The sequence below is a fragment of the Anabrus simplex genome, chromosome 6 (genome assembly GCF_040414725.1).
Source record: "Anabrus simplex isolate iqAnaSimp1 chromosome 6, ASM4041472v1, whole genome shotgun sequence".
Taxonomy (NCBI): domain Eukaryota; kingdom Metazoa; phylum Arthropoda; class Insecta; order Orthoptera; family Tettigoniidae; genus Anabrus; species Anabrus simplex.
The window spans coordinates 275,824,920-275,837,288 of NC_090270.1; the positions used below are offsets into that span (position 1 = coordinate 275,824,920).

At 39.4% G+C, this 12,369-nt stretch overlaps 1 protein-coding gene and 1 long non-coding RNA gene across 5 annotated transcripts in view; one reads left to right on the forward strand and one right to left on the reverse strand.

Moving 5' to 3' along the window:
* The window catches only part of LOC136876451 (uncharacterized), a 46,117-nt gene extending 45,368 nt beyond the window's left edge, over positions 1–749 (forward strand). For all 4 annotated transcript variants that reach the window (XR_010860591.2, XR_010860592.2, XR_010860590.2 and 1 more), the window contains exon 3: positions 615–749. This is a non-coding gene — a long non-coding RNA (uncharacterized lncRNA). The remainder of the gene's footprint in view (positions 1–614) is intronic.
* Positions 1–12,369, reverse strand: part of l(2)k05819 (transmembrane protein 94-like protein l(2)k05819) — a 304,060-nt gene that overhangs the window by 6,842 nt on the left and 284,849 nt on the right. Inside the window, exon 27 of the mRNA XM_067150433.2 lies at positions 593–730. Coding sequence (XP_067006534.2) covers positions 593–730 — 138 coding nt within the window. The remainder of the gene's footprint in view (positions 1–592; positions 731–12,369) is intronic.

Genomic DNA, 12,369 nt, shown 5'->3' on the forward strand with positions numbered 1-12,369 from the left:
ACCTCGCACAGAGCAGGCAGACGAGCCATTGACGCGGTCTGATCTTGCCCAGCGACTACCCGAGTCGTCAGCGCTTCATGCGACGCTAACGGGTACTACTTTCCGGATGGCCCTTGCACCTCATGTGAAAGACATGTGATTGATTCACATTAACAAATGTTTGTGTATTGAATAGAAGGACCCCTATTAATTAATTTCAATTATTGTAATCACGCTTCAATACGGATCATGAAATTTCTAAATATCAAAGAAATTGTAAAGTAAGCTTTTAATAACCACTGAAGATTATATGAATGTGTTAGCATATTTTTTCTTCAATAACTACCTTTAATTCATTGCTTCCTACAAATATATCATTTTCTCTGAAAATACCTGCCTTTCTGGCTTAGGAGCTCTGTGAAAACCTCCCACTGTCTGGGTTAAAGTCACTACACAGTCATAATGCTGAATAATGATCTCAAAAAGAAATATACTATTTACATAAAAAGTACAATTCAGCCATGCAATAATCAAATTTCTAACCTCCATAAGACATTATTAATAGAAATTAAGAGCAAAATTCAACACAGGCAGTAAGAATGAAACTACTCACTTGATCTCTTGTCTTTTGACAGCTTCACTGACAAAGAAGATGAGGACTGGTGAGAGTAGGCCAATGATGAGAAAAATGCTGGGGAAGTGAAGTTCTGTCATGAGAACAGGTAATGAGTAAGCAGACTGTAGAAGTAGCCTGCAACCAAAATGATGATGTCTACAGAACTTAGTTTAATAATGCTGCAATGGCAACACTTTTTAAACACACTCATTGGAAAAAAAAAAAAACACCCCAAGGAGTTGTCAAAATCTCATTTAACTCAATATGGATGATTGTAATATTGATGTAAGTGATTATGATGTTAGAGTAAAATGATAGTTCATTGGAGCTAACTGGATATTTTAAAACAATATTTCTTTTTTACAATTTGCTTTACGTTGCACCGACACAGATAGCTCTTACAGTGACGTCAGGATAGGAAAGGGCACCCTGTGGGTCTACCTCATCATGGTATCTTGTGGCAATGAAAGATAAGAATTTCATTTTTGGTTTGTATTGAACTGAGATTACAATTAATAATATATTATGGTTTCACCTATTCAATACAATAACACTTAGTAATGCGAGGTTACATCACAAGTCGATCACAAATGGTACCGGTTTCAACCACAGATCAGCTAATAGTTCAAAAGGTACAAGATAAAGGCAATGCATAGATGAATAACAAGTAACGTAGAAGATATAAAGATTTTTTCAAGACGAAAGTTCATGTGGAGCTATATATCACTTGAATATAAAGCACTAGGTTTTAAATGTCTTTAAAGTCTTGATGTGAAGATGAATAAATAGCTTGATGTTAAATTTTATAATCCTATGTTTGATATATTAAGATGCAAATAGCTAGTTGTCTTGTTATGCAGAAGAGTTGAAATTGAACACCATTGTGAAGAGAAATAAGTAAAACAGAGTGCAGTATTAAAACAATTGAGAATCACAGTTGACAAACTAAGGTATCTTTAAGATAACTGCTTGAGTAGTTCTTGAGGTGGCGAAGAGATCAATTTGAAGGTAATATTGTTTTTAATTCCCAGTTCGATGCGGAAATAGAAAGACATAATGAGAGTAATAAAAGCTAATTTACGTGAGAGAAAGACTTTAAAGGCAATGAATTGATCGAGAAAAATATAATATATAACTCGCATTACACAGCGTGATATTATATTACGTTTTTCTTGAAATATTTGTCTATTCCCTATGGGAATCAACATCTGTATCACCTCAAGAACTACTTGAGCATTTATCTTAAAGATACCTTCGTTTGTCAACTGTGATTCTCAACTGTTCTAATAATGCACTCTGTTTTACTTATTTCTCTTTACAATGGTGTTTAATTTCAACTCTTCTGCATTAAAAGACAACTAGCTATTTGCATCTTAATACATCAAAAAAAGGATTATAAAATTTAACTTCGAGCTATTTATTCATGTTCACATCAAGATTTTAAAGACATTCAAAACCTAGTGCTTTATACTCAAGTGTTATATAGCTCCACATGAATTTTGTCTTGAAAAAATCTTTATATCTTCTACGTTACTTGTTATTCATCTATGCATTGCTTTTATCTTGTACCTTTTGAACTATCGGCTGATGAAATGTCGTATGGCTTTTAGTGCCGGGATATCCCAGGACGGGTTCGGCTCGCCAGGTACAGGTCTTTCTATTTGACTCCCGTAGGCGACCTGCGCGTGGTGATGAGGATGAAATGATGATGAAGACAACACATACACCCAGCCTCCGTGCCATTCGAATTAACCAATTAAGGTTAAAATCCCCGACCCAGCCGGGAATCAAACCCGGGGCCCTGTGAACCGAAGGCCAGTAAGCTGACCGTTCAGCCAAAGAGTCGGACTATCGGCTGATGATGACCCAGATCTGGGGTCGAAACCGGTACCATTTGTGATCGACTTGTGATGTAACCTCGCATTACTAAGTGTTATTGTGTTGAATAGGTGGAACCATAATATATTATTGATTTAATTGTAAACTCCTATGCTGCTGAAGTTGGCACCCCAGGTGGGCCTCTGACATGTTCAATGGGCAGTAAGTCTGACGATTGGGCAAGCCACAGAAGTGTGGCAATGTTGTGGAGGCATTCCTGGAATAACCATGCTGTATGTGGCAGAGCATCAGCCTCCTGGAATATGCTTCTTGGGAGCCCTGCCATGAAGAGCATCTTATGCAGCTACAGGAAGGATGTTCTGCACATATTGCTATGTTGCCTATGTCCCTCATAATAACACTAGGGGTCACTGACTGTTGTCCATAAAGGTGCCCCAGACCAGCAACTACTAGTCAGAGTGGTGAGTTGTGCTACACCAAAGTTAATAATCATAATGTTATTTGTTTTACGTCCCACTAACTACTCTTTTACGGTTTTTGGAGACGCCGAGGTGCCGGAATTTAGCCCGCAGGGGTTCTTTTACGTGCCAGGAAATCTACCGACACGAGGCTAACGTATTTGAGCACCTTCAAATACCACCGGACTGAGCCAGGATCGAACCTGCCAAGTTGGGGTCAGAAGGCCAGCGCCTTAACCGTCTGAGCCACTCAGCCCGGCCAGCAAAGTTAAGACTGAGGCATTCACCACAAGGCCTCCAGACATGAACACAACCAACATCAGTGCACAAAGAGAATCTGGGTTCATCACTGAAGATAACCTGGTTCCAGTCTGTACCAGTCTAGGTTTGTTGTTCATGAAACCACTGTAAATGGAGATGATGGGAAGTCAGTGGGTGTCAATGGCAGGACACATAATTGGCAATGTCAGACTAAATTTCCTTCAGCCAAGTGACTGGAAATGGTTTTGGCAGACAGAGAGGGTACTGTAACAATGAATCTACATGTGCCTGGATGGCAGACATTGTAACAGTTGAATCTGTCCCTGCTTGTTAGAGAATCCAAAGAACCTCCCTCCTGGGAGTCAGTCGAGGGCATCCTGAGCCCAGCTGCTGTGTGTGTGGGTGCCCTCATACATCAGTCTGGTCAGAATGACCTAGGTGACACGATTCATCGATATAATCATCAGACATTCCAATAATTCACCCTTCTCAAACTCTGATAACTGGGCGAAATCTCTTCGATTATATCATAGAGGTATGTTGAGTGGTCAACAAGCTTTTGACAACCAGAAGTAGTGTTTCATTATGTATAAGTAGCCTCTGTGATCATGAGTGCCAGCGCATTCACGGCCTTTGGTAGCAAGACCGTTCAACTAATCACGTCACTATGCTGATCATTTGATTATCTTCTCGAGATGATGCAGAGTTTTGCAGCAAAATGAAAACTCCTCCTTGATGCGTAATTTTCAAGGAGTGTATGTGGACATTTCAACTACTCTTCAGTAGCTCCTGTCAAGACAAAATGATACAGGCTAGTGAGTATCCATACTATTCTAACAGTGAGAAGGTGAGGGCCCTTGGAACCACCTCTCCAGGGCAGGCATGTACCATATTTTCTGTTCAAGTGGTAAAGTTTACATCAGAATTACCAAATGCAGCATTAATACCAGGCTGCAAAAGCATAAGCACCATTGTCATCTCATCCAATTAGAAAAATGAAATTTGAGGAAACCTCAGTTCTGGCTACCAACTACTAGTATCACGCCATTTCTAGCGAGAAGCTGTAGAGACAGCTGTTTCAACAGGAAAAAAGGGGGCCTAAACTGATGACCACTACCAGACAACAAAACTGTGCAGGTCTGAGGAACACCAATCTGAGAGAGAAGCAAGGCAATGCTGGCACTCCACCTAGCCTTCTTGCTATTATAGAAGTACGGGTAACTGCCACCTTGGGTCATTTTATCTAGAAGAGGGTTACTGAGTAGCTGAAACGTCAATATATTTAAAATGTCAATACGGTCTTTTACGTGCATGTGATTTTAATCTGTAAGCTGCAGAAGAGAATTTTAATTCTTGAAACATGTACTTAAATATTTATGTATTTGATGGTTTAGTATACATACTAGATTTTGAACTGTATTGATAAGGCGGACCTTGAAATAATTAATAACAGTAATAAATTCAATACGGACCATTTGTGGCCATCATCGTCAAGCTAATAGGTACTGATTATGCCAGCCAGGCAAGAAAATTGATTAATAAATTTAAGAACACGAAGGTTAAAATTCTTAGTATTTCAAAAGACCTTAATTTCCTCAAAAAATGCCTTAAAGAGAATGTCACACCCAAACATTTGAAATTTATTCAGAAGAGAGGTAGATTAATACACCACGAGGCGAGAACACAACAGAAAGTGAACCCCATTTGGATTAAGGACAAAATTAAGTTCTTACATCTCAAAAAAAAAAAAAAAAGAGCTGGATAGCTCACTATGAGCTGCACTTACTTATCGCCAAAAGAATCTCGGCCCAAAAAAAAAGGAATCTCATTTATGCCAAACATAACACAAGAGTAGAAATGCAGAATATAACAACACATGAATTTTACCCACCAGTAAAAAGCCTTACCAATGTTGATTTTAATAGAGATGAAGTTGAGATTCTAGAAAAAGGTCCTAAACACAATTGGCCACATAATGAAAAGACCTTTTATAACAGGGAATTAGGGAAATTGATAGCAGAAACTGAGGTCACACTTGCAAAGGTTCCAATAAATAAACAGGAGATAATCAGGAATGAGGCCAGAAAGAAAATTTGCAAAATAATGGTACAAAAGACCACCACAGATGTTAGTATAAATAATAATTTGCAATTGATCAATAAGAAAATAAAAGAGAATAACATTATTATCGCAAAAGCAGATACAGGCAGTCCCATAGTTCTGATTAATAAAGAAAATGTTGTTAATAAAACAAATGATTTTTTAACATAGGGAAGGCCTAGGAATTGGAAGGAAGCGGCCATGGTCTTAATTAAGGTACAGCGCCGGCATTTGCCTGGTGCGAAAATGGGAAACCACGGAAAACCATCTTCAGGGCTGCCGACAGTGGGGCTTGAACCCACTATCTCCCGATTACTGGATACTGGCCGCACTTAAGCGACTGCAGCTATCGAGCTCGGTGAGGATAAGTTTAGTCAGATAAAAAGGGATCCCACTATATCATACAACAGAAATTTAAACAAATTTTGGCATATACCAACTTTTTGATGGAGTCGGAAGAAGCAAATTATTTTGTAAATATGAACCCAGGATTGCCCACATTAAGGCCAATGCCTAATGTACACAAACAAGTAATACTGATTAGACCCACAGTCAATTTTAGGAACAGTCCCACGTACAAAACAGCAAAATTCATATATAAGAAACTTGTGAAAATATTAACAACAAATGTTCCACCTTTACATTACTATAATCATCTTTATTAATAAGACTACATTAAACTATACTGGTGATACATGTTTCGTCCTTCTTATGGGACATCTTCAGTCACATGTAAAATCATTGAAAATATGGTAAGTACACATTAAAATTAGTGAATAAAAGGTCTGTGAATCTTGTGACGCGGTGTGTTAGCGTCTTGTCAATATTGAATTTTAAAATAACATAAACATGAACATGATGTTAACCATGAAGTCCAGCTATTGCACAGGTTAAGATGTCATTACTTGTGTGGAATTGCGCAAATATAATATAACATGAGTGGCTATGCGAATTACATTTTTTTTCCAACTTGCTTTATGTCGCACCGACAGAGATAGGTCTTATGGCGACGATGGGATAGAAAAGGCCTACGAGTGGGAAGGAATCAGCTGTGGCCTTAATTAAGGTACAGCCCAGGCATTTGCCTGGTGTGAAAATGGTAAACCACGGAAAACAATCTTCACCGATGCCAACAGTGGGGATCGAACCCACTATCTCCCGGATGCAAGCTCACAGCTGCGTTCCCCTAACCGCATGGCCAGCTCGCCCGGTACGTGAATTAATCATATAGTTATCCTGACATTGTGAACATATTGTACATGTTCTTGAATGTGTACATGTGTCCCATAAGAAGGACGAAACATGTATCACCAATATAGTTTAATGTAGTCTTATTAATAAAGACGATTATGGTATTGCCATTTGTTGTTAAGATTTTCACAAGTTGATACTTTTTGACAATACGGGCTCAAATATGAAATTTATCATGTACAATTAACAAATTCATTAATTCAGAATAACATTTTTTACATTTAACAATAATATTTATAAGTAAGTAAGAGGGTTGGCTATGGGATCACTAGCATCCAGTATCCTGGCAGACATCTATATGGACTATCTAGAATCTAACAAAATAGTAAATAGGATAGGATAAAATGGGAGTCAGTTCACATCGAGGAAGTGGCAGCAAATGATGACGGAATTGGGTGTGGAGCACTGGACCACCCCTATCTACAACCCAAGGGCAAGTCTGACGGAATGATGGAACCAGGAACTGAAAAGGATAGTACGAGTCCACCTGACAGACAAAGAACATTGACTGTGGGACCGTCAGATACCGCAGTCTCTCTTTGCCCTACGACGACGCATCAACCGTGTCACCGGCTATTCCCCAGCAGAGCTGTTTCTTGATCGACAGCTGTATGGCACTGGGGACTGGGAGATTCATCCACTATCCACTTCAGGTCAAGATGATGCAGCTGTTTCCCTGGCAGAGTGGCAGCAGCAGCAACAGCAGAACATCAAGGAGAAGCAAGCTTTGGCCGAGAACAGATCCCTTACCCAGGCCAAGGCCCAAGATGTCGAACAGATGCAGATCTTCCTTCCAGGCCAACAAATACTGCGACGTAACCACCCAATCAGTAATAAGATTGGAGGGTCTCACGCAGGTCTCGCACTTAAGTGGGTCGGTCCCATCGAGGTGGATAAACAGCTGGGTCATGGGGTCTACTTACTGAAGACCAACCCTCCTGTCAAGGTCCATGCATCGGAGTTGCGGCGGGTCACCCAACGCATACAGAGTAAGCCTGCAGGAGAAGCTACTAATGACACAGCACCATCTGGTCATTGGGAGAACACATCGACTATCATCAAGGAAGAGGATGGCAGCAAGGCAACCCCGACCCCCTGACACAGCACATGCTGGGCAAGAGGAGGAGAGAACATCCAGCGACATTGAGGAAGAAAGAAGATACAACTTACGTACATCCAAGGCAGTGTCAACAAGTGTGACAAAGTGTGGAAATTGTTTCAAGTTACAGGGGGCATATTGACGCAAGTGCGGTAACAGGTATAACTTGAAAACAATGTTCTCTCACCCATGGGTAACTAATACAGATATCGAGCTCGAATATTATTATTATTATTATTATTATTATTATTATTATTATGTCTGACTCGTTGGCTGAATAGTCAGCGTACTGGCCTTCGGTTCAGAGGGTCTCGGGTTCGATTCCCGGCCGGGTCGGGGATTTTAACCTTCATTGGTTAATTCCAATGGCCCGGGGGCTGGGTGTTTGTGCTGTCCCCAACATCCCTGCAACTCACACACCACACATAACACTATCCTCCACCACAATAACACGCAGTTACCTACACATGGCAGATGCCGCCCACCCTCATCGGAGGGTCTGCCTTACAAGGGCTGCACTCGGCTAGAAATAGCCACATGAAATTATTATTACTATTATTATTATTATTATTATTATTATTATTATTATTTATGTAGTCGAATGATCGTATTGTATGTGAGGTTATGTGTTGTACATAGACATTTATATCAGTTCCCTTAATGCAAAAATACCTGTAAATTAATTTATTCTTACCTGTATAATTTGTAGTTCGTAATTGTGAAACACACTGTATCTTCCAGAATGGTAATAAAGTACTAGAACAATTGAGAATATTCTATACATTGTAATCTATGTATTGGACAGTCTGGAATATTCAAGAAGGTAGCTATTTTTGTAAGGTAACTTTCTAGACACCTGGCCAGGCATCTATGTAAAGAGGCGATCTCTACGGTGAAGTTAGTTACTGTTAATTGTGGTTTGGAAGTTATTGGAAGAGAGTTATCGTTTACTAGCACGTGGCTGACATGCCGAGTTAGGCAGTCTCCATGTTGAATTGAGCAGTAGTCATCTGTTTTTCAACTGTGTTTCAAACTGTACCCTCTGTGGTATTTGGTGTCATTTGTCAACTGTTTAAAGATAGCGGCTTTGTTAATATTCTACAAGTTAAGTGTTTTTGTTTTGTGATACGGAGATTAAGGTTATGTGTGTATTCATTTGTAAATATATGTGAAAATATAACTGTATCAACTGACAGCATCTCGTGTGCGTCTTTGTGGATACGTTAATAACAATCACCAGTTCACAAATATCAAATGTGATATGGTTCTGCTACACCCTTTAAATAAAAGCAACAAATGAATATTCTCAAGAAATTAGAAATGTATACGTTACAGACTCTGGCAGAGGACATGGCAGAGGATAATCAGTTATTCAAACTAGCAATCCACTATTCTAGAAAGAGAAAGAAAGGAAAAGGGCAACAAGAGGAGGACAATGAAGAAAAGCGCAAGTGGGCGGTAAAAAGTCAACTCCTCTTCTGGGCTGCAGACTCCTTCCACTCCACCCCTCCAGATGTTCAACTCGCTAGCTAGACAGTCTGCCGATTGAACTTATCTCTTTGCGGTCCTTAACACTTCAGAGAGTGCTCGAATATTATCACCCGCCTGCTGTGCTAAACACTCCAAAGCGCTCGTCCTACTCACGTTCATTAGAAGTGTGTTGACAGAAATATTGACGGGTCTTGCGACCATACTGTATTCCCTTAACTCTGCAAGCGGTCAGGACCTTGTTGACAGCATTTCCTGTGTATATTTCCCAAGCAGACCTACTTTATAAACATCGTCTTTAGTTAGAGATTATTCTCATTCAAGTTCACAATAATCATCATCATCATCATCATCAATGTCCCACTCCAGTCACCCGACACACTATGTCATCTAATCGCAGAGTTGTGTCGAAAGATTCTTATGCTGTCAACAAATTTGGATTCTGTGAATGATGGTACAGTGAAACGAAAAACCACTAAAGGCAATGAAGAAATAGAAATTGCGTGTCCTCGTGTTGTCATAAATTACACAAAACATGTGGGTGGCGTGGACAATGGTGACCCCCAGGTATGTAAGAATATCCACCAGTGAGAGAATTGACTTTTTTCTATTGATAGTAACACCAATAATAACCTCCAAATTTCTCATTTTGTGATGAATGTGTGCGTTGTGAACAGTTTCATTCTTTATGATTTGAGTAACCAAACAGCTTTCACAGCTCATGGAAACAGACAGCTGAACTTCCGGCGCAACATGGTGCAACAGCTGATCGGGAACTTCACGTCTTGCAAATGTACGGGATGGAAAAGTTACCCATCAGCTGTCCATCCCCTAAATTATTTCATTCTCTTGTGAAGATACCTGGTGATGCCAGACTGTGAGCATTGTGTTTACAAATTAAAAACAGGGCAGCTTCTGGGAGAGGCAAACAAACAACATTCAAAGGTAAGCAGTGTGATCTACCAATGTGCAGGATGGGCGCTTTTTGGAATACCATCAGGAGCAAAATGTGGATATTCAGAATTAGGGTGAGTATACATTTATATGCACTAATCATTTAGGAACGAAATTCGAAAGAAATTACATTTATACCTTTATTCATATGACTTCTAGTTATTTTCTTTTGAAGGGTAGTATTTATGTTGCTGTGCCTATTGGGATTTAAAGAACTTTGTCAGAAAACACGGTAATTACGGCCGGGCATATGCCTTGAATTGAGGAACGGCAAAGGGTTATAGAGCCAACACACCTGCAAGGCCTTCGCATCCAAAGTAAGTCACTTTTTTAATTTCAGCGTTACCTTCTTATTTTGTCATGTTACCGGGCGAGTTGGCCGAGCGCGTAGAGGCGCGCGGCTGTGAGCTTGCATCCGGGAGATAGTAGGTTCGAATCCCACTATCGGCAGCCCTGAAGATGGTTTTCCGTGGTTTCCCATTTTCACACCATGCAAATACTGGGGCTGTACCTTAATTAAGGCCACGGCCGCTTCCTTCCAACTCCTAGGCCTTTCCTATCCCATCGTCGCCATAAGACCTATCTGTGTCGGTGCAACGTAAAGCCCCTAGCAAAAAAAATTTTTGTCATGTTGCATTAGAATTATTACATTTTAGTTTTTTCTTTTTCTTACCTTATTTTTGATAAGAATATTATCATTTCTGTTAGATGCACAGAGATATTGTTTTGGTATATGCAGACCCATACTGTTTTAACTTTATTAAGCATAATAACTTGAGACCCATGAACAGCAGTCAGACTATGAAGGTCATAAAGATGCCACACTAGAACATTAGATAATTGTCAACCAGCTCAATTTTAATACCATATACAAACTTTTTACAGGACAATGGACATAACATGAATGATATTCAAGTTTGAACTTTTAATGTTGTTATTGTATTGTTGTTTTTATCCATAAAAGTTTTGAATGAGGTCTTTTACATGCATGTGATTTAATCTGTAAGCTGAAGAAGATAATTTTTTCTCGAAACATATACTTATGTATTTGATGGTTTAGTATACATACGAGATTTTTAATTGTACTGACAAGGCAGACCTTGAAATAATTAATAACAGTAATATGCCTTCTCACACAGCAATTTCAAAAAATCGTTTTTTTGGCCAGTAAGAACATTTCTGTGGCTCCGCCTCATTCGCCCGACTTGAACCCTTGTGACTTTTTCCTCTTTCCAAAATTGAAAAATTACGTCAAGAGATGTCATTTTCGGGCACTGGACAACATTTAAACGGCTATAACCGACCAGCTGGAGGCTATTCCAGTATCCGAGTTCCAGCACTGCTATGAGGAGTGGAAGAGCCATCTCCAGTGCTGTGTGGCTTCCCAAGGTAGTTATTTTGAAGGGGATAATGTTGAATTGTAATGTTAATGGAATAAAAAAAGTGAAAAAATCAGTCTTGATACTTTATTTACACACCACGTATGTATCCTACCAACAAAACTATAGATATTTTTTTTTTAAAGAAGGAATATTATTTCCTACTTCGCCAACCCACATCTCAATTTATAACTAACATCAATACAGCACCAAAAGAGATAAAAGTAAATCAGGCAGCAATCTAATGGATAGATAAGTTTAAATATCTAGGCGAGTGGATAGAATCAAACATCTCCAAAAAAGAAGCTTTTGCATCGCGCACGAATATAATGGAAATGGCTTATCAACTGACCAAAGAAGTTTGCAACAAAAAGTCTGTATCCTAGAATGGAAAATACAAACATTATTGCACTGTCATAAGACCAGAGGCTTCGTATGCAGTGGAATGCCTTGCTTTGGACAAGAAAGGCTTGTTAGACAAATTGAAAATTAAAGAAAGATTTTAAGGAAAATTCTTGGCCCAATTAAAGACAAAGATGAATATAGACATCAGCATAACCATGAGCTGTATATCCATGTCCAGAAGATCTCTGACATCATGCGGAGGAGGAGGATTGCATTTTATGGCCGCTTGCTAAGAATGAAACCAACATGATTATTGAACCAGATCTTTACATATTTTAAAGATAGGAAGACCCTGCCAACTTGGTTCAGGGAGGTGGAAAGGAGCCTATACGAGATGGGGATCACTTACGCAGATATACAAGAATGCAACCCACTCATGAGGAAACTAAAAGACCACCAAGGTTTTCAAGAAATGCCAAAGTTGAGGACAGGAGACACGTAGACGCAGGAAAGAAAAGAGCAACACCGGCAACAAATGAAGGAGAACTGAGTAAAAAATCAAATCACAGAGAAGACAGCTAAAATAACCTGGTCCCTAAT